Source organism: Lethenteron reissneri, chromosome 50, assembly GCF_015708825.2.
Source record: "Lethenteron reissneri isolate LAM-NWPU_2019-01 chromosome 50, ASM1570882v1, whole genome shotgun sequence".
Taxonomy (NCBI): Eukaryota; Metazoa; Chordata; class Hyperoartia; order Petromyzontiformes; family Petromyzontidae; genus Lethenteron; species Lethenteron reissneri.
In genome coordinates, this window is record NC_083828.1 from 4,318,707 (window position 1) to 4,346,649 (window position 27,943).

Genomic DNA, 27,943 nt, shown 5'->3' on the forward strand with positions numbered 1-27,943 from the left:
CACAGATGTCACCATCACCACCACCACCACCATCGCGACCACACAGACGTCACCACCACCACCACCGTCGTGACCACACACACATGTCACCATCCCCACCATGACCACCGCCAAGGGGGACAAGCAGCACTCGCCTGCCGAACCAAGCGATCCCTCTCGTGCTGCTCCCACAGAGCGTCAGACGCAACTCCTCCGAGCAGCGCCGCCGATGCCGACGATGGCGGCGGTCGCGGTGACATGAGGGTTGCGTGGACCCCATCATCCCCGCTGCGCAGATTGAATCCCAGGCTCTGTACTCATTGTATTCACAATAGGGGAAATCGGCAAGAACGTGGAATTGCTATCGACATGGATTGATGCGGCGTAGCGTTGCTTCTTACATTTCATAGGGTATAATGTCAATTGCGTTTATCAGCAATGCCGTCCAGATCAGGTCTCCAACGTAGAGGCCAAGCATCATCTATTAGCATACCACTGATTTGAAAACTCTTCGTATATATTTATTTCCAGTAAAGTAATAAAAACATTGTTTTTTTTATCCATAGAGATGATGTAAAAAAAATAACCATGTGCAGTCTCATTGTATTTGCAAATGAAATGCTGCGAAAGAACTTAATACACGCATGGTTTGCGTTGTGTTGAGCTTTTAACGGTTACAACCTTGACGAGTCTATACGCCTGCAAACAAAATAAATGCATTCTGTAACATTACTTAGAGTAAACCTTCAACCATTCAGTAAAAAAAAAGGTCACCTTCATGCAACCCTAAAATGTAACCCTGCCATTTGTATTTATTGTAAAGCTCTGTTCGTGCACTTTGTAGGACATGCACTCATAAGATGATTAGTGCACTGCACTATTAACCCAGTGGCCCAAGTTCAAATCCAGCAAACACCAGTGGCGAGTGATATGTGCACTGGTGCCAACAAAGTGTGGGACCCCCCCCAGGTTGTGTGACTGGCACAAACAGGGAAGGCCTTCATGCAACGGCTGTAAATTATCGTTTGATTTGTAAACGATCAATACTCGCATATGATTTGATGCATGCATTGTGAACATATGGATCGCTTTCAATTGATTGTTACACGGCTATGACACAATGCGAAATATAAACACATGTACCAGTAACTACAGCGCGATGCATATTGTTTGTCCATTCCGTGCACAGCCTTTTCCAAACACGCGGCTGATTCATACACTGCGTGGCGGCAGTGCCGCCGATCAATGTCGCGAATAAGCCTATTATTGCTAGAGACCAGTAAAAATTCCCAGCCGCGGTCCGCATTGATTGCCGATGGCAATCACATCGGGCCGGCCGACTCATTAATTGATGACTCGCGAAACAGCGCGCTGGCTCGATGACGTCGCGTGACGCGCGCGCCAGGACGACTTAGCACGATCAAAATGTGGAGTGCAAGCAAAGCAGGGGCAATTTACGGGGATTCCCACGAGCAGAGGAGAGACCGGCGAGAGGGTTACAGGCTCGACGCCGGCGCCAGACTTAATACCGTTAAACGGCGGACGAACTCGCGCCTCGAAAATCGATCGCGCAAAAACAATAGCACAAACCGTCGCCGCAGATTGCGCGGGCAAAGGTCGAATGCAACGAAGGCAGTATTTGTGTTGTTTTTATTGTTACAGTGAGCACGGCAACGCAACTCTTAATGTTGGGAATTTTTAATTGAGACAAAGCTGATGCTGCGACGGAAAGCGTTCGACTGGCAATTTAAGAGGCGAGCTCAAATCCCGTGTGGAAGTCGATTCGGCCCGTTATCATCACCATCATCCATCTGGTGTCTGCCTGTAGCAGAGTGCCACTTCACGGCAAGTCAACAGCGAATATCCTATGGAGACAACGGGCCTCTGCCATAGAATGTAAAATTTCCAGCACTGGCTCACAGCCACCGAGAGAAGATGAGTGTTCGCCCCATGCTTGTTTGAGAGTGGGGGAGATGCGCTCTGGGCCAGATGGACTTCCCGACCCGCTATCTGATTTTTTTTGTTGTTGTTGTGCAAATGCGCCGATGCCTCCATCACCAACAAAGGGGGAAAATTGGCCAGGCGACGCATTCAGCCTTTTTTCATAGAGAAGCGAATCTGGGCCCCTCTTGACTCTAGAATATAAAATAAAAATTTAGGAAGGGGAAAAAGTCTGTACTTTTCCCTGAATTTCCTCCAATCTTCCTTTAGATGGCTACTTTCAGTGGGTTCTCGCCTGGTTTAAACACGGGTTACGTGACAATAGGCACTGATTGGGACAAAACGCGACAGACACACGCATCAGAAACATTGGCACTGGTGAAGAAAACGGTAGAAAGACTTTAAAATGCGCACAAAGTAGCCATCGTGAAGGCTTCTTCGTGCACTTGCGAAGGAACAATCCACCTAGCTACTGCATGCGAGCTCATTTTCATCGCTCCATCTCCATGGTGAACGTCCTCTTTGTTGTGTTCCTTCCTTTGCCTGCCACTACACCAAGTCTCGACTACAATCCGTCATCACTTTTAGCGATGTGTCCTACCCAAGTCCCACTTACCTTTCTTTACAGTTACGATGAGGCTTCTCACCTGTGTATTTTCTACAGTCCACTCGTGACTCTTCCTGTCTCTCAGTGTCATAATAACCGTGCATCACTCCGTGATTATTTGCTCACTTTCAATCTTTTGTTCCGCATGAATTGTAAGTAATAATGCCTTGCACTTATTAGATGATTCATGTATTCATGACTCGTTATGTCACTCGTGCTGGTGCCGGGTACATGATGGCAAAGGCCATTGTGATTTCACCGAGCCACCCACCCATTACCCAACACCATCATTACGGTTATCACATTACCTTTTGGTCTTTGCGTAGACTCACAATCTTCTCAAGGCCATTGAACGCTCCAGACGCCATGAAAAGAATATTGGTTGTGTCAACCTGTGCACAATAACACATCAACGCAAGCCTCGCAAACACTCCGAATGTTCCTCAACCACGACATCCAATCACACCTTGCCGACTTTGCTTGCTAGGCAGCTGCTCTCACCACCACCATCACCACCACACTACGGAACTGGTTGGACATTTCCGGCTGAGTAAACAGTGGATATCCATGACAGGTAAAGAAACATGATTGTATCTGGATAGGGATGGTCGGTAATAGGAACTGCATTTATGAGATTTTTGCACCGTTAAACACGATATTGATTACCTACCGCCAAAACACTCGCGCGCTCACACAAGCACGAACATAGAATGCACGGGGCACGCAGATACAAAGCTACCCCGTATAGCCTGTAACGGGCTGTTGGGGCAAGTGCTGTTAGCAAGCACCTATGAAGGCTGGCACGGAACACGAGGGGGTAGGTGGCAAGGACCATACCCGACTGCCTTTGTCTCCCCAGTGGCGATGTTTTTACACAACAGGTACCCATTTGAGGCTGAGTCGACCTCGGGGAGGCCCAGGACCGGTTCAGATAATCGTCACTGGTGTTGGTTGTGAGCGGAAATCGAACTCAGGTCACCGGGTTCGTAGTGCAGCGCGCTAACCACTGCACTACCGCTCCCCAAATGCACGCATGCATTCATGCGAATGCGTTCGTACCTGCACAGTCTCTCCGCGGAGTCTCCGTGAATTTTTCTCGGGCACATTAACAACCGTACCCTCCAGCATCTTGAGCAGAGCCTGCCGAGAAGAAGAGAAAAACGACAACGAACCACCAGAATGTAGCGTGTTAATAAAGGGCACGTAAATCTATGGCCATTTTGTGACTAAACTGCTGGATGAGGGCCTCCCCACGTCATACTAAAGCCGGCAGCGGAGACATGGGAGGTGAGAAGCACAGTGTAGCAATGGATTTTGTTGCACTGCTCTCTGCTATCCAAATGGCCTTGCCGCCCTAAAACACCCTGTTTATTCAAGGTGATCCCCCATCCAAGCACTAGCCAGGCTCAGTCCTGCTTATCTTCGGAGATTCGATGAGCTCAGGTGCATTCTGGATGCTTTGGTCAGTGGAAAATAATGAACAACCTATATTCTTAGGTTTTTTCGGTAAAGTCATGTAGGTAAAAATTTAAAATTACTAAAAGTTAAATAAAATAAAAATCACGACGTTTCGGAGGCAACACAAGCTTCCGTCTTCAGCAATCGTGCTGTGACGGTTCCACCTGAAGACGGAAGCTTGTGTTGCCTCCGAAACGTCGTGATTTTTATTTTATTTTACTTTTATTAATTTTAATTTTTTACCTACGTGACTTTACCGAAAAAACCTAAGAATGACTCCTTGCAGTCACGAAAGCTTCAAATCTAGAATGAACAACCTCCTTTATTTATCCACACAAGCTTCACCGAGTCGTGAAACTTTTATTTCAGGAGGGTTTTTCTTGAGTGTGTTTGACCATTATTTTTTCAATTAGTTAATTGCATGTGAGATAAAGCCAGAATACCTGGCGAATACCCACACACAAGAGGGGAAAATGCTGAAACTCCACACAGATAGGTCAAAAAATCACTATGCCAGTTTTAACAAAGGGACACTTTGATTTAACCTTTTGCAATTGTGTCTAATTACGCACGTCCTCAAGAAAGCCGCCTTGTTTGGTACGTCCTAACTCAGGTGAAGAAAACAACAGTGTGCAATTAGTGGGAAAAGTAATGCCACTGGCCTTTGTTAATTAAGTGTTTGAGGGCACACTCAAAGGGCATATTGTCATAAGGGAACTTTATCTTGTGAAGCGGTGCCAGTGTGAAGGTCAGGATTTTCCCGCTGTCAGAAGCAGAGGAAATGCAAGTCGTGTGTGGGGGATTTTGCACGCCAATAACACAGCACTTTAGAAGCAAGGTGGGTGGCTCATGCAGAGACTATGATATACTGTTCAGGCTCCCAACGTGCGAGACTGTGACCATTACAGCCACCATCACACCTAGCTATTGGCGATGAAAAAATAATACGTGAAGATGAGCGGAGATTCAAGCGTGCATTCACACACTTACAAATACAAATGTGCACGCACACAAATACCAACGTGCACACACACCTATGCATGCACACACAGTCACGTGAAGAAAAGACATAGAATGCCCATATAGCCTACATAGACTGTCAGGGCAAGTGCTGTTAGTGGTTAATCTATTTAATCAAGGAATTATTTCAGCACTGTCCTGCAAAAATAACAAAAGCCGCCAATTCACGACAAAGTGGCGGTGATGTCACGGTGGCGAATGTGCCCGGCTAAATGTACTTTGAGGCCATGTGAGGTGTCACACGCTTGCTGGCAAGAGATCAAGGGACAGGGCCAAGCGTCAGGGGTCAAAATCACTAAGATGGCTGACTCTCTCATTCACAAATATCCCCTCGCATAGCCATAACTGACTTTTTGGGCAAGTGCTGTTAGCGAACACCCATGAAGGCCGGCACGGCACACATTGAGGTGGGGTGGCAATGTTTACACACCGTACCAAGTACTCAGTTGAGGCCGAGTCGACCTACATACTCTCTCACACGCGCGCACACACACACACAAGCATACCTGTTGCACACCTTCTCCTCCGACATCTCGCAGCTGGTGAATGCCTGGCACACTCCCGATCTTGTCAACCTCATCCAAGAAGACGATACCTGACGACAATTACAGACACATCACGGCAGCCACATGGTTATTGTACGATCGCCAGTCCACGTGTCTCCCTGCTCCAGTGAGTGTGGGCAACGCAACTCTCCACTGGTGCCTCTGAGCCCGTGGTAGAAAATCCACATTGCTATGGTGTCGGCCAGTTGTATGCATGCGTATGTACGTTGAGCTTCTTTCGCACCATATAGAGCCAACCATACTAATCGGAGGTACGGGGGAAGGACAACAAACTTAACACAAAAAGCAGTTCTAAAGAAATTCGTTTTCAACTTAGTATAGTGGTGGAATATATAGTGTAGTGTATAGAAGTGTAGTGTATAGTGTAGTGTATAATAGTGTGTATGTTATATGTATTGTGGGGAGCGGTAGTGTAGCGGTTAGCGCGCTGCGCTATGAACCTGGCGACCCGAGTTCGATTCCCGCTCACGGCCAACACTGGTGACGATTATCTAAACCGGTCCTGGGCCTCCCCTAGGTCGACTAAGCCTCAAATGAGTACCCGGTGCGGTGTGTAAACATCGCCACTGGGGAGACAAAGGCGGTCGGGCTATAACAGGCTGGGTTTACCACCAACCAGGATGTGTATCATGCATCTACTAATGCACCATAATGTCCCAATATTCATCAATATAAGAACAATTCTTCATGAAGCAAGAAAACATTGAATGAGTCTCAAGCCAATCATTCTGGAGAATCCTGCTGGCTATATTTGTCCAATTCCATAAATATATATTTTTGTGAGAAGAAGTCTAGAGGATGCAAAAAAAAACCCACCCCACACATACCGGGGTGGGTGGGTGGGGTCAAAGACTGCACACAGATGAGTTTGCAACCTCATTTCTCTTCTAGCATCAACCATCTTCTTCTGTCTGCCTTACAACCCTGGAGATTAGGAGTCTCGCTGCACTGACACTTCCATTTAAAAGGATGCCATTTACCTACCAAAAAGACAAAGACAAATATCCCCCGTGTATCCTACACACACACACCTATTGGGGCCGTGCGGTAAGCATCACGCCCGACCGGCAGCCTGGCTCCTCAGTGACGATGTTTACACACCGCACCGGGTACTCATTTGAGGCTGAGTCGACCTAGGGGAGGCCCAGGACCACGTTAGATATTTGCCGCTGAAGTTGGTCGTGATCGGGAATCGCTGACCACTATGCTACCGCTCCCCACGTACGTATGTGCGTGTGTGTTATGCCGGCCATCATAGCTGCTCGCAAACAGCACTTGCCCCTGCAATATGTGAAGGCTGCACGGGGGATCCGTATCTTTGTTACACATATATACTTATAGATCCACACTCATAAGTATTCATCAGGAATATTTACTAATGAACGCCAATCACATTATCAGGGAATTGAATTTAGGTGAAACCCTAAACCCACAGCCACACTTGCTAACCCAATAAACCACCCAGTTGTTTGATTAAAATACTGTCTCTATGTTATTAAATCAATATTCATTAGCACTAAAATAAACGCCGGGCAATATATCAGGCTCAATAAGCCTGATTGATCGCTGATACACAGGCCTGTTGCCACAGTTAAAAGAGATCAGACCCACGCTGTGCTGAGATGTTCCTGGTACACCTGAACACAGGTAACTTCTGGTCCCAACACTTCAACTCTGTGAACCTAGGACCCCCCTTCCCCCACCTCCATTGGCCTTGCCCCCTCCCTTCCCTTCATAGCAAGGAGGGCGACCATCGTATTTAAGGTTTCACACATGCTTCAGTAATCTATCAGCGCCACGGTGGCGAGATGTTAACTACCTTGCCTGGTATACAGGACGTAGTGGGTTTAATCCCGACCCTGACGCCTGTATATTTGGAGTTTGCCTGTCTCTTTCTCCCCGTGGTTGCGTGGATTTTTCTCTGCGACCTCTGGTTTTTCCCTCCACATTTAGAAACAACATGCGTTTAGAGTATATACATGATAAGCCACTTCATTCAGCGATCACTTGTGGCCAGGTCGCTTCTGAAAAAGAGCAAAAAAATCTCAGTGGGCCTTAACTTATAAAATAAAAAGTTTAGTTTAGATTATTCTTGCTCATAATGTGTCCTGAAATATTTCTTCTTAACAGTGGAAAACTCATGTACGATCTCCAATAAATGTGTTCCAAGCATGCGCCCCCCATACTTCTTTATACACTTTACGACATTTCGCTTTTAACTGTGTCCATGATTTTTATCCCTGTGGATCAGAAACAAGTAAAGCCTGTGAAAATAGCTCAGTGTGGGAATTACAGAGCTAAAGCAGTGCATAAATATAAGCGCTAGTAGCTAAGACACTAAACATTTTAAACATATATTCATTTTAATGAATATATGTTTCAAAGTTTATATGGTTGGGCAGGGGCTTGCCTGGTTATCATGGTTGTAATTGCCGTTTTACGTGTAAATTTTCACAACATTTCTTACTGCGCATGTCTTGTGTTTAGATGTGACACAAATTAAACCAGTTGCGGCGATAATAACTATAATACAATACAACTTAAATTGTTATTCCAAGGTAAAATTCTGTGCATTTCACACGTCGTGAACGTGTCAAATTTAAAGGGCACATTTGCAAGATCACGGCATATAATTATCACGCACTTATCTCGGTGTGAAACGCAGCCCTGTTCTTAAGAAATTAAGTGTTTTGGTTCAACAAATTCAGCAGATTAACACAGTGGAGCACCACTACCACTTTACGGGAAGTCCACAGCAATCACCCCGTGGAGTGGCTGCAGATTTTTAAGTCCAACTTAAAAATGTCTCACACTTCATATCGGGGTGTTCGCACAGGGGAAGCGGGAACTCCCACAGACCGCTCAGACTAGACCCTTTGTAGTCACGTGAGCCAGACAGTCAAACTTTCAGAAATACAGCCATTAACACAGGGCATTGACGTAAGCCAACACAATTGCGCAAAGCAGTGGCAGCATTTTGCCTTAGAAATGAAGACTGCACTCCAGCTTGTAACCATAGCAATAAACACCAGGCTCTCCAGCCCACAAGTTAAAAATCACACCAATAGGGACACTACATTTCTGCAGTGCATAACACGTTACACATCACTGGATGAAACACACTACAGTACCGCAGCACATTGTACACGTACAACCTTTTAATTAATCCACTGCTGGATGAGGGCCGCCCCATGCCGTGCGGGTTGCGGGCATTATTTGATCATACTTCACGCCGGTTTAGTGCAGTGGAGACGAGAAACAGTTGTGGGAACTTAGTAACGTAAGAAACAAAAAATATCTACACCAACCTCTGCTGCCAACATAACAGAATCATTATTTAACCTTTCCCCTATGAAAAAGAAAATCCCTACTGACTCCCACAATGTGGATTTTTTTTCTGCCAACCAGCTAAAGGCCACAGCAGAGATGAGCAATGCCCAACTGCTCATTCAAAAACGAGACTCCCTTACACTGAGCACGACTGCCATCTGGTGGAACTGCAGAATCACGTGCAGATTCGAACGTGGATACAAAGCTGGGAACACATTCCTTGCGGAGGGAGCTGGTAGGAACGTTGGGTTGCTCGATCAATGGCCAGGGTCAACGGCGGAGTGGTGTATTCCGCAAATATGCCCGACTGTGAGGGCGGGCACAAGCCGGTGTGAGTAGGTTAAACGTTGAGTTTTATAAGGACACCACAGGGTGACCAGCCCCTCCCCACCCAGCCCCACCCCTCCCATCCCCCATTCAGCCCCACCCTCCCCATCCAGCCCCTCCCCACCCTCCCCACCCAGCCCCTACCCACCCAGCCCCTCCCCACCCAGCCCCTCCCCACCCTCCCCTCCTCACCCAGTCCCACCCTCCCCACCCAGCCCCTCCCCACGACGGACAGACACAATAATCTCCTGTGGGCTGGTGTAACCAGGAGGTTTTTTGCAGTGAGCTATGAACCCAGACATCCGAGTACAATTCCTGGGCACGGATATCATCAGTGACTTGTGATTTAAAAAAAAACAGCTCCTGACCTCACCCTCCCCTTATAATACTATTTGAATGCAGTTTAAAAAATGTGATCACATTTTAAGATGCTGTTAAGAGAAAACAGGTATAATTATTTTCTTAACAACACTACTTAGAAAGGTATTTATTTTATTAACTTTCTTAAGGACAAATTATTGCCATTTGTATTGCTGCCATACATGAGGGGCGTGCATGACATATGACATCACCACCTTGGCCGACAAGGCAAATCCTAAAACAGATGGTTTAATCGCCAAACTTTGAGCAACCCTTTGATCAATTTGGCAGTCTCTTTTCTGAGATAAGCCCCTAATAGCAACGTAACATTGCGCTAAGATATTATTTATATTGGTTCATCTTCGCTTGAGTTATCGCGCCATGCCCCCCATTACAGACACACAGACAAACAGAGCGAATGCTGATAAAAAATACTTTAAAATTTAGTTTGAAAGCCTTATGTAAACTAAACTAAAAACTATTTTTATTTTACCAGGTAAGGCCCACTGAGCTGTAATAGCTCTTTTTCAGTAGCGACCTGGCCACAAGTGATAGCTCAACAAAAGTGGCTTATCACGTGAAAGTTGCAAGCTGCCAAATGCTCTAAACACGCGTTGATTATAAAGTGGAGGGAAAAACCGGAGGCATCGGAGCAAAATCCACACAACCATGGGAAGAACACGACCTCCTTTATACCAGGCGAGGTAGTCAACATCTCGGCTACCGTGGGATTGATTTTTTTATAAGGATATTGGCCAAACATCTCAAGGTTGGTGTACGGTGTTTTTTTCTGCAATATTTTGCTGTCTTTTCTTGGATTTTCTGTTTGCACTTAGTCACATATTCACTTTAAGATGTTTTTTGTTCATGTTTTTGTTTTTTGCTTGTTGCGGTTGCACCCGATTCAAGAGCCGAATGGCTCACAGGGCTATACCTAATACATGAACTTGAACTTGAAGGAGGACCCTCTTCAAAACAAGCCATGGGACTTTTTTCATTCGCGGGGTTGTTTTTATTCTTCCTCTTTGAATCTTTCATTTTGTTATATATATAAACTAGCTTTACTACCCGGCTTCGCCGGAGACTTGGATTCTTGTCTTAGATTAACACACGGCCTACGCGGAGGGTGGGGGGGGGGGGCGTGACGTCAGCAGGCACACTGCGTGACGCTGCCGCATGCGGGTGACATCACAGAAGTGACGTCACCGCTCACTTGCCGTGCAAAATATATACATTATTGCGCCCCCCCCCCCCCAAAATACAAGTCTATTTTTATACTTTTTTCATTGTGTACAGTCTGGAAGCTACCCACATGCCACATTTCAAGTTTATTGCATGTCGGGAAGTATGCTAAACATTTCGAACAGACACACATAATCACAAATTTCCCTTTTATATATATAGAGATAAAAACCATCAGCAGAAAGCTCCAGGCCAGGCCTCGCTCACCCTGCTGTGCGCGGTCCACGCTGTACTCCGCGTCCTGCAGCAGCTTGGCCACCACGGACTCCACGTCCTCGCCCACGTAGCCGGCCTGCGTGAGCCCCGTGCAGTCGCAGACGGCAAACGGCACGTCCAGGCAGCGCGCCAGCGTCTGAGCCAACAGCGTCTTGCCTGCCGACAGGAACGCTCGCCTATTAAGAGCGCATGGCTGTGTTATAAAGGCACCAGGGCTGAGTTACAGATACTCTGGATTTAAGATGACCTCGAGCTGAGTATACATTCCTACGAGTGCTCGTAATGGATATATGAAAGACGCTGAGCTGACACTATTGCAGACTTGAACTCAAGCCCGGTGCTGGGGTCTCTCTCAGGTGATCACATCGGCACTGCCGGCAATCTGGGTTAAAGCCCTGGAGCTGGGTGTGTCTCTCTCAGTATGTCAAACACTCGGGGTGCATTCCTGCTGAAATGAGCACTGGACCGACAATCATCTCTGTTTGGGGGCACGACGCCAAGTGGAAATTACTGAGATGACTGACAAATGCACCACCTGTGCCCCCTACTGTGCCACCTTGCTGCATTTATATTTCCACCTGGCGCTCCGCCCGTCGTTGTGAGCGTCGCTCCTTTGCACTCCGTTATTGCTGGACAGCGACTGCTTCCGACTGCCCAGAAGCGTCCTTCAAGAGCCTGCTCCACAAAGTCTGACCTTAACACCGGTGGCAGCAGTGATAGGGCAAGCCTTACACATCTCCAGGTCCTCCTGCATCATATCAGCCCATCTCCTCTCTAGTCCTTGCCACATCCATTTAGACCCCTCTATGAGGCCAAACAAAACCTGCCTGTGTATAGCCTTCACAAACAGTATCAGAATATTTATTCATACTCAAGGAATCTGATGAGCTAGAAAGCTCATTTTCACAGCCTGTAACAGACTGCTGGGGCAAGTGCTGTACTCGAGCACCTATGAAGGCAGGCACGGCACGCAATGGGGTGGGTGGCCAGCACCACGCTCGCCCGTCCTTTGTCTCCCTTAGTGGCGATGTTTACACACCGCACAAGGTACTCATTTGAGGCTGAGTTAACCTAGGGGTGGCCCAGGACGGGTTCAAATAATCGTCACTACTGTTGGCCGTGAGCCGGAATCCAACTCGGGTCGCCAGGTTCTTGAGTGTACTACCGTGTACGTATCCATACATAGACAAAGATCTCCCGTACAGCCTTCATAGACTTTTGGGGGGCAAGTGCTGTTAACGTGCACCTACGAATGCCGGCACGGCACACGAGGGGGTGGGTGGCCACCAACACCACACCACATACACCACACACACACACATACACACGTGTGCCCCCTTACCACAGCCCGTAGGGCCAATCAGCAGGATGTTGCTCTTGTCGAGGTGAATCCCGGCAGCGCTGGCTCGGTCCAGGGCCTCGCTCGCCCAGCGCACCGTCCCTGCGGCTCCCCCCATCGTCGGTGGCGAGGACGCAACTTTCTGGCTCCCCGTCATCTCCAGCAGCTCTGCGGAGGCAAGGCCGGTTGGTTGGCATCACGACGTACCGCAGCGGAGCATTTACCACGCGGAGGGCGGGTAAACGAGACGCCGACGTTAATTAGGCAGCCAAGACGGACGGTTATGCTTTGGGGCGTCTGTGTGTCATGTACGACTGCTTTGTCAATCCACTGCTGGATGAGGGCAGCACCATGCTGTGCGGATCGTAGGGGTTATTTGACCACAATCCACGATGTTGGTCATTGTGGGTTGGTGAAGGCTGGCAGCATAAACGTGGAATCATAGAAGCACATTTTAATGGAATGTTTCTGCACTCTCCCCTGCTGTCCACAATACACCTCTGCAGACTGTTATTTTGTTATGCAGGGTGGTCCTTCATCCAAGCACTGACACGTCTCAACCTGCTTAGCTTCCCAGAGCTGATGAGATTGGAACGCATTCCAATTGACTCTCAACCAGGGTGGCAAGTTTGAATCGCCTGCCGGAAGTCGATCCAGCCATGGTCGATAAAAATTAACCCGTAAAAACAAAGTTTTTCACTATAAATCCTTTATATGCGTGGTGGCTAGAGTCCTCTCGTCCTCTGGCTTGGCTGCCACCTATGGGTCAGATGATTGCCTGCCACCATTAAGCAATTGGTAATTAAATATAATTAATTTTTTCCTAAAAAGTGTAAAATTTAGGAAATTTTTCCCGAAAATAAATTATCACGCACAACGAGTCTGTGTGCAAAATGTCAGCTCGATTGGATCACGGGAAGTGGGTTAAAAAACGACCGAAAGATTTGCACGGTCGTAAGCGCGCAAGCAAGCAAGCAAGCGAACTTAATATAAAGGATTTAAAAATGAACCCCAATTTGTGTTTTTCTTCTGAACAGACTGGCACTCGCTGATACTGTACACATGTGTAATTTGTACCAGGATATACAAGGTGAGTGAATGCTGAAATCAAGTCAACGTACTTGTTAGCTTGTAAAAATCTGCCCGCCTTCCCGTTTCTACTTCTGCAACAAACAAAAAAGGAAAGAGACTGTCAAGTCAGCAGAAAGACATGGGGATGTATAACCAAAAATAAAAACTAGCATCAGCAAATAAACACAGGGTTCATCAACAACAAGAATATCAATATGCAGGAGAAAACAACCCCTGGTATAAACAAGGAGGTCCACATGGACCCATCAATCTTCAACTAATGACTGGACCAAGGCATAAATCAAACTGCACTGACTCAGATGCGGTATCCAAATCAGTTGTGTTGAGTGAATTACAAATTATTCTAAAACGTTGTGGTTTCATCTTAAATATGTGCCGCAGGGAATCCTAAATGATGAGAAATAACACGATCGCAGACAATTTAATTGGGGAAACATCGAGTCCTATCCAGTCAAATATGTTTAACTTCATAGGCATAAGCGTCACTTCTTAAGCCTTATTTCACAAGCAGCAATATGCTGGGTAAGTTATATTTAACTCGGGCTCACAATATTTTCCATCACTATCGTGTTTTTTATTTTGTATATTTCAAAACTTTCCAATTGTGCTATCATCATGTCCATGAATGAAGCATCCATTCAGAACTCTCCTAAGAGTGCATCACCACCTCATGTTAAGAGAATGGCCCATAAAAGGTGATGACACATACCCACTTCTGAAGTCTCTTCAAGTGGACCTCTCATCCACACTCCGAGGGGTGCTTCACCTTCCCACCGGGAGGTGTAGCAAGTGACTCCAAGTGTGAACTGATGAGCGAGTAAGTGAATGAGCGAGGCGTTGGGCGAGTGAACAAGTTGTTGGGCGGGTGATAGAGTCAATCATTCAATCAGTGGTGGACGTGAGTGGTTACGATAAGCTGGTGGGTGAGCGAGTGAATCTGGGTAAATGAGTGCGTAGGTCAGTTACTTAATGAGTAAGCGAGAGATAGGCTAACAAATTATGGAGTATATGACTCGGGCAGCGTGTGCTATTTGATGAGCCAACCAACACGCGCCCATACAAATCTACACCAATTAAAAACTCAAACATGGCTCATCCTTCAAACTAACCAATACCCGCGAGCTACATAATATAAGACACAAACAAAGTAACGTCCCCGAAGTACATCACGCCCTGTCAAGCCTGCCTTAATCCACCATGGGATGTCAAATCTCAGCAAAAAGGTCTCACCACGTGGGGCTAGCACCGGCTGTATCTCAGCTGGGCTACCCTCATCCTGCTGCTTCTGCTGCTGCTCCTGCTGCTGCGAGACTGAGCACAGGTTGCTGTGCACGCGCTTGTAATGGTTGTACACCGCCACCGACAGCACCTTCTTCGCGTGCTGCTGACCAACGACGTGTAGGTCCAGAAACTCGCTGATCTGTGACGAGATGCGGGGAGGTAATGTGTCAGCGATATTCGGCGATCTTTTTTGTTTTTAAATCCTTTATATTAAGTTCACTTGCTTGCTTGCTTGCGCGCTTAGGACCGTACAAATCTTTCAGTCATTTTTTAACCCACTTCCCGTGATCCAATCGAGCTGACATTTTGCACACAGACTCGTTGTGCGTGACAATTTATTTTCGTGAAAAAATTTTTTCCTAAATTTTCCACTTTTTAGGAAAAAAAAAATTCATATTTAATTTCAAATACAAATGTGATAAAAATGAAACTCTTACTCAAGAAAAACAGAAATGATAATTAAATAAAACCGATGCCACGCATATAAAGGATTTATAGTGAAAAACTTTGTTTTTACGGGTAAATTTTTTCACCCTTTAAGACAAGACACATATTCGTGTTGCAAGACACGGAAATTCCCATCTTTCCGCGAGCAAAGACATCATAAGGCAGCTATAGGTGCTTTTTTTGTTTAGTTTGTTGTCCTTCCATCACACCTCGGATGAGCGCGGTTGACTACGTATGGTGCGAAAGAAGTTCAGCATACATACATCCGATAATTATAGATTTGAAGCTTTCGTGACTGCAAGGATTCATACTCTTATGTTTTTTTTCGGTAAAGTCACGTAGGTAAAAATAATAATAGTAAAATAAAATAGTAATAAATGAAAATAACTAAATTAAATCACGACGTTTCGGAGGCAACACAAGTCTCCGTCTTCAGGTGGGACATCCGATATTTTATTCAGAAAGTTTGCTCTGGAAGTTGAAATAATTATAAAGGCCCTTAGAGAAGACCGCGTTTTTCTCCTGGCTGGAACATTTTATTTTCAAGCACGATGACAGAGGTTACGAGCAGAAACAAAATTGCTTAATGCCATATAATTTTCTTTACATTTTGAATCTCCTCCCCTTGTGTATATTCTTTGGGTTTTCTTTATATTCGATTGGGATGGCCTTTGTGATCCTGTTTATTTCAACAAGGAACAGGATTGTATAAGTGACTTGATTTTAAGAAGCGCTGTGTCTTGAATATAGTGATTAGTCTAGATTTTGTTCACATGATGGGAACTATTACATTTACGTGGCGTGTTTGGTCACGTGTTGTGTGGATATTTTTATATTTTTACTTCATGTTAATGCTGTTACTTTTCATCAAGGAGCTCTTGATTATATATTGCTCAGCAAATATTGTTCAGCACATGTCAACAGAACCAAATATTTCAGAACTATAAAAAAGCGAACATAAGCCAACTCGTAAAATATCCTGGGTATTTGTGGTGTGTGTGTCGTTATCGGTAACCAATCTGTGGCTTAATTATGAGCATCACAATTGCACACACTCAGTCATCTACCAATATATTATCCCCCATGCCACCGCGCTCAAAGTGATAATGAACAACCTCTTGGTCTTGTTCAATTGGTCATCATCATCATAATGAGCCATGACACATCCACTGCTGGATGAAGCCCCATCCGAGTCATCGCCATACAATAGCACTACACTGGAGCGATTTCAGCCGCATCATCTCTACATAATAAAAAGGCTCAGTCCCTTTTACACGCACCTTTACATCATCCGCACCTAGTTTACACAACAAAGGCTCATTCCTATCAGCGTGCTTTAGCCGCACCGAACCTCACAATAATAATATCCAGGGCCTACCTTGGCTCCTCCCACCCTCAACCAGTATATATACAATTACTGTGTTCTTGGAATTTCTCTCACTTGATACAGCTATCGTGCTGTGACGGTTCCTCCTGAAGACGGAAGCTTGTGTTGCCTCCGAAACGTCGTGATTTTTATTTTATTTTTATTTTACTTTTATTAATTAAAATTTTTTACCTACGTGACTTTACTGAAAAAACCTAAGAATATGAATCCTTGCAGTCACGAAAGCTTCAAATCTAGAAGCACTACACTGGACAACAACAACAACGTTCAGAAAGTTCACCTTCTTGGGCGGGGGTGGTGGGCGCTGTGGGTAGGAGAAACGTGGAGCCTCCTCCTCCTCGTCAGAGGCCTTTAGGCCTCGTCTCCAATCGGGATCGGTGAGCACCAAATAGAAGTGCTGGCACTTCTCGCACTTGACGAAGCGTGCCGACGCTGCTTTTCACACGCACGCCGGCGGGCGAAAGCGACGCGCGGGAGACGGGAACGAAAAGGCGGAGTAAACCGAGGCGGCCCTTCATCAATAATCTCGCTTGCAATAACTTTGAACGCGCAAGTTGGTCCGTTTACCACCGACATGGGAAACATATGGGAAAAAGTATTGTTTTGCAGTCAGCAAAATGCATAAACAACAACCGCTGTTCGCCACTAAGTGGCGGTGACGTCACGACAGAAATTGTGCCATGCTCGGTGCACTTTGAGGCCACGTGAAGTGTCGAAGACCCGCTGGTAAGAGGTCACGGAACAAACCCAGGTGCCAGGGGTTAACTGACTGAGATGACTGGCAAAATGCATGCACGTTTGTACACCAACATTTAGAATTTGGTGTGTTTTTTTTTACGGTGGCTTAAAGTGATCACATGGGTGGACATGTGTCGTCATGGCAATTACACCAGCAGTGAATGAAACAGGGATATGTTTTACGGGAATAGCATTTTTTAAATATAAATCATGATAGGCACATCATTACGCAAGTTAATACTGCAGTCCGCTCAGTCATTTTCCACATTTTATTTTTATAAAATGGTGACACGCACACATTTCATATACAGCTCTGCCGCTCAACCAAATGAGCTGGTGATGATAATGGTGGTGGTGATTACGGTGATTGAAATGGTGCTTGTGGTCGTAATCATTTTGCTGTATGATGCTGCTAACTAATTATAATTGGGCTCATTTGACCTCATTTGGCCTACACCCATAATCTTATAACTGCAAGTCTTGTTGCTCTAACAAATGGGGCCATAGAGCTCATCTCTGTGCATGCACATGCTTGTGTAAGTCTACATGACGATCGAATAAAACAAAGGACGGATGATCTAGTGGAGTGCAACCAAGGCGTAGAACAAAACTCACACACAAAAGTTTCCACGAGGGTGCAGGGATCTCCGCATTTAGGACAGCGAGGTTGCTCCCCATCACCCTTTCCCGAGCCAGAGCCAGAGCCTTGCCCTGCCCCCAGCCCTGCCCCCAGCCCTGCACCGAGCCCTGCCCCTGCCTTTGATCCTGAGGCTGGGCCTTTTTTGCCTCCTCCCTCCGATGAAGATTTCTGCACAAAACGGACGGAAAAGGAACAGCCTTGTCACCTCATTTGCCAGTAAAAAATATGATAATTGTTTTTTTACCCTTCTATCTGGCAACAAAACTGACACCTTTTTTACAAGGAGTCATGTTTGCATAGACCACAATACCTGCAGCCATAATGCAAACAAAAAACATAACTGATAATATATGCACTGTCCTTGAAGTTGATTGGTCCACACCTGAGACAGCTTTCCTTAGTCTCACATGGGTTGGACCAGATGACGCCAAAAGGCGCACAGCCTTGTCATTTTACATCCACTCTTCAGAGCATCTCCAAGCTCAAAAAGGGCACTGGGCATCTCGTTTGATGGCCACGAGCGGGCGATGGGCATCCGACATGACTCCTACTGGGGCCAGAGTCATGTGAACACCTCCGATGGCTCGCTTGATCAAGAAGATGCGTGAAATAGACTTGTGGTTTTAAGAGTTGAACGGAAATGCAACTGTGCATACTTTGCAAGTATTGCGGCACAATAGTCATGTTAATGAAAACAGAAACCACATTTTGTGTAGGTTGCTCAGGCTGCCAAAGGAATGGGAAAAAAGCTGTCTTTAATGATCAATTTGTACTGAGGCCAACAGATGCTTAATATGAGCTGTGCAAACACATCAGCGAGATGTTTACCAGATTTAATCTCGGCACTCCACTATGCACACCCATTACAAGTCGGTTACATTTCATTAAGGGCTCAGCTTAATTGCATTTTGCTAAGAAGTCAAATGCTTGATTAAACAAGACTGTACACGTTTCTAACATGAGCCTTTACGACGCCACTTACATTAAAAAGTCATTGAAATTTGCCAGTAAAACGTATTATTTTTATCGATTTAAAGCTTTCGTGACTGCAGGGATTCATCTTCTTGGTTCTTTCGGTAAAGTCACGTAGAAGGGAAATAATAAAAATAAAACATAAATAATTCTCACGACGTTTCGGCCACAACGCAAGCAGCCGTCCTCAGGTGAAGAACAGGTCTGTCGGGAAGACAGCGTCTGAATGACGCTGTCTTCCCGACAGACGGCTGCTTGCGTTGTGGCCGAAACGTCGTGAGAATTATTTTATGATGTTCTATTTTTATTATTTTATTATTTCCCTTCTACGTGACTTTACCGAAAAACCAAGAAGACGTTGTATTATTGTTCGTAAGAATATTCATCCCTTTGTCTCCACAAGCCGTGTTGGTTATGGGGGATGTTTGACCATACTTCACCACGCTGATCAGTGTGGAAGGGGAGTGCCAAGACACAGTTCAGATATAATATGCCACTGACGTTGGTTGGCTGTAAAACGGAAATCAAACCGAGGTTACCGGGTTCATAGTGCTTCAAGAATCCCCGTGTTCTAATACCATGTCACAAAAAGTACAAGATGTTTTTTTTTACCATGCCGTTTCACTTCTGACTCCAGTGTAATAAAAGGACTCGGACACTTCCTTCTGTCTTCGTGTCTTTTATTGGGTTCTCGTCTTCACCCACACGGCACTCTGTTATAACTCTGTATTTGTAGCCCCCGGCTATTCACTGCTATTATAGCTTCTTCTTCCCTCTGACTCTCTGCTTCATCTACTGTAACCTCCTCCCTGCAGACTCGCTGCTACCTCTATGCAGACTCCCGCTGCTACCCCTATGTGCAGACCCTCTGGCTGCTACCGTATGCAGACCCGCTGCTGACTCTGTATGCAGCCCCGCTGCTGACTCTCTGTGCAGCCCCGCTGCTGACTGCAGCCTCCTCGCTGCTTCGGGTCGGTCACCGCTGGCCAACGGTGCCGATCCTCGCTCCCCGTGTTCGTGGCGATCTCGCCACCCTCCGCTTCGCCCTTCGTGGCCTCTCTCTGTTCCTGGTTCCCCGTCACTCTCGTCCTCTTCCGGTTCCCCTCCTTCTATAGCCTAACCCCTCACCCCCCCACGTGACCTAACTCCTCCCCTCCTGACGTCACCTCCGGAGGGCCGTTTACGCCCGCATTACACTTGTATGAAAAGCAAAGTCACATTTTCAAAATTGGACCTCAAAAATCCAACTCGCACCCAAACGTGGGTTGTTCACATGGATAAAAGGGGCAATTAAATTTTAGGCAAAGGTCGCTTCTGTGATTGGTTCCCTTTTAGCCATAGTGACCGCCAATGTTAAATAAATGAACTACAAATTCACAGATTCACACGAACAAGAAGAAATGTAATTGCACAGAAATCAAAGCTTGCTTTTCAAACGACCTACTACACCCATTTGAAAGAAAGTCACACCTCGTAACCTTAGCAACAAACATACCCCAACCAACAAGTTCCAAATAACACCTCGCATTCACGGACTGCACTCCATCGTACACTCGCAAACAAGGTAACAATCTTAATATATGCTCTCAATTACACGTGCAGAATTAGATTTTTACTGTGCCCAACAATGTTTGAACATTTTGACATTGTCATTCTATCATACAGGCTCCCCTTGACATACGCGATCGATGCATTCCCGGAAAATCGCGGATGTCAAAAGCAATTTTCCCATAAGAGGTTCGGTGAATTCACTATCGCACACATAGCCGCCTATATAATCCTAGGCTATATCAATACAATAAATGTACACGCGATATAATACTTTAAAATTAAAAAGAAAATCATTTGAAGTCGAATATACTTCCGATGAAAATAAATAAATACGTTATTAATGACTTATACTCTTAGGTTTTTTTCGGTAAAGTCACGTAGGTAAAAATAAATAAATAAATATTAAATATCTTTATTTATATAAATATTTTTATTTTTTTATTTTAAATTTTATTTCTATTATTTTATTTTTATTCTTTATTTTTACCTACGTGACTTTACCGAAAAAACCTAAGAGCATGAATCCTCGCAGTCACGAAAGCTTCTAATCTAGTATTAATGACTTGTAACCACGCCGGAGTAGCGATGTGGAGACAAAGGGAAGAGGGCGGGTGTACACGATGCTGTACGGTGCAGTACACTTGGTATCGTACTGCACTGCCTGCTGGCAACACCAATGGGTCGCGGTGCCAGGGTAGGGTTGCGTACGTCGCGTTGCGGGATGACGTTATACCGAAAATTGCCTCGCGTGTGTCAATAAAAGGTCTAAATGTAAAGCGCGCGTTATTCCTAAATGGTGTACCACAAAAGCGCACAAACCGAGGATTGCCTGTGCTATCTTCTTGGTTCTTTCGGTAAAGTCACGTAGAAGGGAAGTAATAAAATAATAAAAATAAAACATAATAAAACAATTCTCACGACGTTTCGGCCACAACGCAAGCAGCCGTCCTCAGGTGAAAACCAGGTCCGTCGAGGCGACAGAGTCTGAATGAAAGCTTTCAGACTCTGTCGCCTCGACGGACCTGGTTTTCACCTGAGGACGGCTGCTTGCGTTGTGGCCGAAACGTCGTGAGAATTGTTTTATTATGTTTTATTTTTATTATTTTATTACTTCCCTTCTACGTGACTTTACCGAAAGAACCAAGAAGATGAATCCCTGCAGTCACGAAAGCTTTAAATCGAAATTTAACTGCCTGTGCTATGTTTGATTGTTTTTAAATCCTTTATATTAAGTTCGCTTGCGCGCTTACGACCGTGCAAATCTTTCGGTCGTTTTTTAACCCACTTCCCGTGATCCAATCGAGCTGACATTTTGCACACAGACTCGTTGTGCGTGACAATGCATTTTCGTGAAAAAAATCCAAAATTTTACACTGTTTAGGGAAAATGTTTTAAATATTTCATTACCAATTATTTAATGCTGCCAGACAATCATCTGACCCATAGGTGGCAGCCATCTCAAGCCAGAGGACGAGAGGACTCTAGCCGCCCCGATGCCACGCATATAAAGGATTTATAGTGAAAAACTTTGTTTTTACGGGTTTACTTGTTTAGTTTTGCTGGCTGGTTGTCGTGCGGGCAGGCAAGTGCAGGGCGATGACGTCGCCCGCATCCCACAGCGTTGAGTCGGGTTCTTGCATCGCGCCTCCCCTCCCCAATCCCCACCACCCACCACCCCGGGCCGTGTATCCCGTGCAAATACGTGAGCAGTACTAGTATTTTATTTATTTCACAAAAACTGACATAAGCACTTAATAATATTTACAACTATAAACACTGCAACTTTGATTTATTAAGAGCTCTGCTGAGCAGAGGGATATCAGAGGTAGTTCTGTGGTGTCCACTTCCACGAGCCATTCTTGAACACACAGGGCTGCAGTGTAGATTTCGATTTAAAGCTTTCGTGACTGCAGGGATTCATCTTCTTGGTTCTTTCGGTAAAGTCACGTAGAAGGGAAGTAATAAAATAATAAAATAAAACATAATCGAATCAAATAATATAATAAAATAATTCAATTTCGATTTAAAGCTTTCGTGACTGCAGGGATTCATCTTCTTGGTTCTTTCGGTAAAGTCATGTAGAATGGAAATAATAAAATAATAAAATAAAACCTAATAGAATCAAATAATATAGTAAAATAATTCAATTTCGATTTAAAGCTTTCGTGACTGCAGGGATTCATCTTCTTGGTTCTTTCGGTAAAGTCACGTAGAATGGAAATAATAAAATAATAAAAATAAAACATAATAAAATATTTCTCACGACGTTTCGGCCACAACGCAAGTAGCCGTCCTCAGGTGGAGAACAGGTCTGTCGAAGAGACAGAGTCTCTGAGGACGGCTACTTGCGTTGTGGCCGAAACGTCGTGAGAATAATTTTATTATGTTTTTTTTTATTTTATTATTTCCATTTTATGTGACTTTACCGAAAGAACCAAGAAGAGGGCTGCAGTGCTCTGTGAGAAATCCAAACGGATTCTCCGTCTCGTGGCACGACGGCGAAAGCGCTCTCAGGATACAAATTAAGGGAAAAGTATATTTTTTTTTTTTGTAAACGATCGTTGGGTGCTGTGAAAACGTGGGAGAGGGTGATGATGCAAGGGGGCTCGCCCCGCGCCCACCTTGCCGCCCGTGGGCCCTCCCTGCTGCTTGGAGGGCGGCGGCGGTGAACGAGGTGTGTGAGAGGGAGGCTCCCTGGCCCTGGAGACGGAGGGGGAGAAGGAAAGAGTCCTTGCCGGAAGCCGCAGGAGCGGCCATAGCTGCTTGGGGGTAGGGCCGGGCCACGGGGAGCAGCCAGCGAACGCGACACGCGCACGGCCTCCTGTTCAAGGGAGGGGGGGAATACACCGGATGTGACAACTGCAGTGTTGTTATCCTGGAAAAAACTTGATGATCCACATTTTTAAATCCTTTATATTAAGTTCGCTTGCTTGCTTAGGACCGTGCAAATCTTTCGGTCGTTTTTTAACCCGCTTCCCGTGATCCAATCGAGCTGACATTTTCCACACAGACTCGTTGTGCGTGACAATTAATGTTCGTGAATTTTTTTTTCCCAAAATTTTACACTTTTTAGGACAAAAATATTATATTTAATTACCAATTGCTTAATGGTGCAATGCAATCATCTGACCCATAGGTGGCAGCCATCTCAAGCCAGAGGACGAGAAGACTCTAGCCGCCACGCATATAAAGGATTTATAGTGAAAAACTTTGTTGTTACGGGTTATACTTATTACTTGTTTCTTTGATTGTTTGTTACTTCCCACAGCCTCCCCAATGTATTGCCATCGGTGTCATGATATAAGTATCCCTTTGGATGTCTTGCAGAGCAATCCAATCCTCTGTTAGAAAACGGCCCATGTAAGTGGATATTACAGCACTGTGTCTGATAACCCTCCAAATAACCTGGTTCAGAGAGCAAAGGACAGCACTTTGCCACCTGCCCAGCCATATGACGGTGATGTTTGTCACATGACAGCTAAAAAGAATTGTAATTATCATTCCTGTTCCCTAATTTAAGTAGAGAACCAAATACAATATTACAGTTACACTATGAGATCTCCTTTACCAGTGGAAAAATATAGCAATAGGTTTTTACCCTTTTTACTGGTACAAAATCTGACACCTTTATACAAGGCATCATGTTTGCAATAACCTCATCACAAGAAGTAGAGCGATATCAGAGGTAGCTTCTTGTGTTGAGGTTATTGCAAACATGATGCCTTGTATAAAGGTGTCAGATTTTGTACCAGTTAAAAGGGTAAAAACCTATTACAATATTACAATCTTAATTTTAGGACTTTCGTGACTGCCGGAATTATTATTTGGTTCTTTCGGTTAAGTCACATCTAAAGATAAAATAATAAATTAAATAATAGCATTTTACGACGTTTCGATTGCAACACAAGCAATCATCATCAGGTATAATGAAATAGCGACATACCTGATGATGATTGCTTGTGTTGCAATCGAAACGTCGTAAAATGCTATTATTTGATTTATTATTTTATCTTTAGACGTGACTTAACCGAAAGAACCAAATACAATATTACAGTTGTTTTGTGCATTGGTGACCAGCAAAGTTGATTAAACTCACTGCGCTCACTGTGTTTTATCACTCATTTTACCACCAGCAACAATACGACCACACAATGAAACATGACCGAGTTCCGTGTTGATATTCTGGAGGGCATGAATCGCCCCTCCCCCACCGCGAGTGCATTAAAGCATTGTATACACTTTAGGTAAATATTTAACTAATTTTACACGATCTAACACATTTAAATGCATTTTATTTCATATGATGTATTACAGAATGTACTCTAAAATATTCAGTATGTGCATTACTTTATAACATGTACAATTGATTCTTGCATTTAAAATGCATGGATTTTTTGTTTATTCATTAGACGATCTTGTTCAGCCAAATGTGAAATCCAGATAGCTCGTGTCCGGCTCACCGGGTTTCTATTCTAGTGTAGAGATAAAATACTAATTGAATGCAAGAACATTTACATATTCAACAAAAGGTTTCCAAACAAACTCTACTTCGTAGGTTCGATGGTAATCGGAATTATTGACCGGAAAAAATGATGTAACAAGCATATTGGTTTTCTTTCTTTAATGACAATACGGGACCTTTTCTCCAGTATCAAAGCATGAAAAAATAAGAACAGGCTGTACCTTTCTGGCAATAAAACGGGTGTTGACATGTTCAAACACCAACCAAAAACCTCTTCTTGGTTCTTTCGGTAAAGTCACGTAGAAGGGAAGTAATAAAATAATAAAAATAAAACATAATAAAATAATTCTCACGACGTTTCGGCCACAACGCAAGCAGCCGTCCTCAGGTGAAACCAGGTCTGTTGAGGCGACAGCGTCTGAATGAAACAGCACACAACGCAAGCAGCCTGAAGACGGCTGCTTGCGTTGTGGCCGAAACGTCGTGAGAATTATTTTATTGTTTTTTATTATTTAATTACTTCCCTTCTACGTGACTTTACCGAAAGAACCAAGAAGATGAATCCCTGCAGTCACGAAAGCTTTAAATTGAAAACCAACCAAAAACGTTTTGCAAGGAATCAAATTCACATTAACCACAGGGACGTGTGTCGAACATGCAAACTGATTGTTCTACACCAGGGACAGCCTGATTCAGGGTCTAGTCTCTACCAGTGTTCGCCTTTTGGGGTTCTCTGCTCCGACACTGGTGAGACTAGGCCTCTCAAGAAGGGGTTCTCTGGTGCAGGCCAATCAGTTTTAAAGACAATGCATATTTATCACAGCATGTTTGATTGCATGTTCACCGCAAACTTGATTCCTTGAAAAAGGTTTCTAGTTGGTGTTTGAACATCGTAACGCCTATTTCATTGCCAGAAAGGGTTAAACCCAATTATGTTTCATACTTTAACGACCATATTAACAACAGTGTTTAGTTCTTTTCAGCTCAACTCGCAGCCGGAGCTCTCACGTTCGAATCCCAGTCGGGGTTGGTCCCATCATCAGTATTCTCATAGGGGGCAATAACATTTTACAGCACCACTCTGTCGGATGTCAACTGTGATGTTCCTCTAAATAAACTAGGACCCTGACACAGAAATGTGGAATTTCCACCACTGGCCCGGGGTAGCCAAGAAAAATCTTCACACAACCCAATGCCCTTTTTAACAATGGAGGCTCTCCTCTTTGATGTTGACGATTTGATTTATTTAGTACAGGTAGTCCCCGACTTACGATGGTCCGACTTACAATATTTAGATCTTACGATGGCGATAGCGATATGACAAAATTGTAAAATATTTTTCATTTCGCGCGGCAGGCAAACGCAGTAGCGTACGAGGTACGATACTGTACGTTGGGACGCTGCCGGGATGTACTGTACGCATATAGTTTATACAGTACGGTACTGTAAATTGCTCTGTTTTGCTAAATTATCACCATTCTTTAAGACGCCTGGGTAAGCGAGGCCATTTTCGACTTACGATATTTTCGACTTACGATGGGGTCGTCGTAACGCATCTCCATCGTAAGTCGGGGACTACCTGTACTGCATTGCTTTCACCTCCTTTTCTGTACCTTCTGCAGTGATTCCAGATCTTATTTATATATATTTAAAAAACGTAATAGTGGCAACACATGAAGACCTCAGCTGATTCAACACAGCCGACTGCTAGTTGATGTGTGTATAATTTGCGTTTGATGTTCAACAGAGTGTAAATGTGCTTTCATGGCAAATTGGCTCAATAGACAAAAGGGCCCGTTTCTATGACACGTCCCATGTGTCTGCCTTGCGTTTGTAATTCTATTACATAACAGATTAAATGACCCAATAGTTTGTTCATTTCCTCATATAAGCTCGGGTGAACAATTAAAATGGCGTTCAAATCTCGTAAACTTTTACATTGCCTAGCTATAGAAGGAGTACAATCATCCTCTGCAAATGTTATTGTGCAAAAATAAAGCTTGTTTAAATTGACGATAAAATAATTACTTTTTAAATAACATAGATCTATATTCATATATAGCTATATGGTGTGTATAGGAGGAAACCAAAAATACCAGGAGCAAACCCACACATTAAAACACTAAAAACTCCACTACCCAGATGTCCTGCTAGAAACACACTTGCTGTACTGCCTACTACAGGCACATCACTACGCTTTAGGTGGGTGTCTCACATTTGTGAGGACTCTTTGATTGACTGGACAAATCGTCGACAGGGAAGGAATGACTTTCAATGCCGACACAGAATAATGTTTTTTCCTGTTGACCAATTGACCTTCACAAACAGTGGGTTTACAAATCATTTGTTTAAATAAAGGCAAACTGGACCAGTCTATCTCATCTGAGTCTTATAAACAGGCTTGGGGCCCGTAAAATAAATCATGTGTGGGCCCAATAATAAAATGTTCAGCAATTACTGCAAGAATGTTCAAAATCATTCAGTGGAGCCCACACCCAGGCGATGAGATTCAGATAAGATACACGTTTGCCTTGATTACAGAAACTGGAAAGCACCCGTCCAGAAATCCCACTGTGTTACGCACCTAAATTATTATTTTGGTGATAAAAACAAATCCCATGTCAATTCATCTACATCCAAATCACAATCCGCAAAAAAATGGGAGAAAATGATTTTAATTGGTGAACAGGTTGGGTGGATAATTTTATTGGATTAATTTACCAGTGTTCACCGCGGTGGCCCCGAGACCCCAAGCATAGCGCAGGGGTCGCCCCGATCTTTGCAGCGCACAAGGCATTCCTCGCCGTGTGTCTGTCACCTCCGAGAACTGGGGAAACAAACGCGAAACTTCCATGATGAACATAATGGTGATTGTGATGGGAGGTGATGATTATGATGTCGATGATGGTAATTATACAGATAATGCTGATGATGAATAATGGTGGTGGTGGTAATTGTGGGGATGAAGACGACGGTGGTGACGATTTG

At 44.6% G+C, this 27,943-nt stretch overlaps 1 protein-coding gene across 2 annotated transcripts in view; it reads right to left on the bottom strand.

Annotated features, from left to right (window-relative positions):
- Nucleotides 1–27,943, bottom strand: part of LOC133355241 (ATP-dependent Clp protease ATP-binding subunit clpX-like, mitochondrial) — a 41,809-nt gene that overhangs the window by 10,474 nt on the left and 3,392 nt on the right. Inside the window, exons 2-13 of one of the 2 annotated variants that reach the window (XM_061572618.1) lie at nt 27,677–27,782; nt 23,115–23,314; nt 17,946–18,138; nt 16,873–17,024; nt 14,708–14,897; nt 13,507–13,548; nt 12,389–12,553; nt 11,038–11,202; nt 5,512–5,600; nt 3,587–3,667; nt 2,836–2,919; nt 135–290 (exon numbers count right to left, since the gene is read on the bottom strand). In XM_061572618.1, the coding sequence (XP_061428602.1) occupies nt 135–290; nt 2,836–2,919; nt 3,587–3,667; nt 5,512–5,600; nt 11,038–11,202; nt 12,389–12,553; nt 13,507–13,548; nt 14,708–14,897; nt 16,873–17,024; nt 17,946–18,138; nt 23,115–23,314; nt 27,677–27,752 (1,593 nt within the window). In that variant the 5' untranslated portion in view covers nt 27,753–27,782. Of the gene's footprint in view, nt 1–134; nt 291–2,835; nt 2,920–3,586; nt 3,668–5,511; nt 5,601–11,037; nt 11,203–12,388; nt 12,554–13,506; nt 13,549–14,707; nt 14,898–16,872; nt 17,028–17,945; nt 18,139–23,114; nt 23,315–27,676; nt 27,783–27,943 lie in introns of both variants that reach the window. The other variant, XM_061572616.1, reaches the window with a different exon arrangement.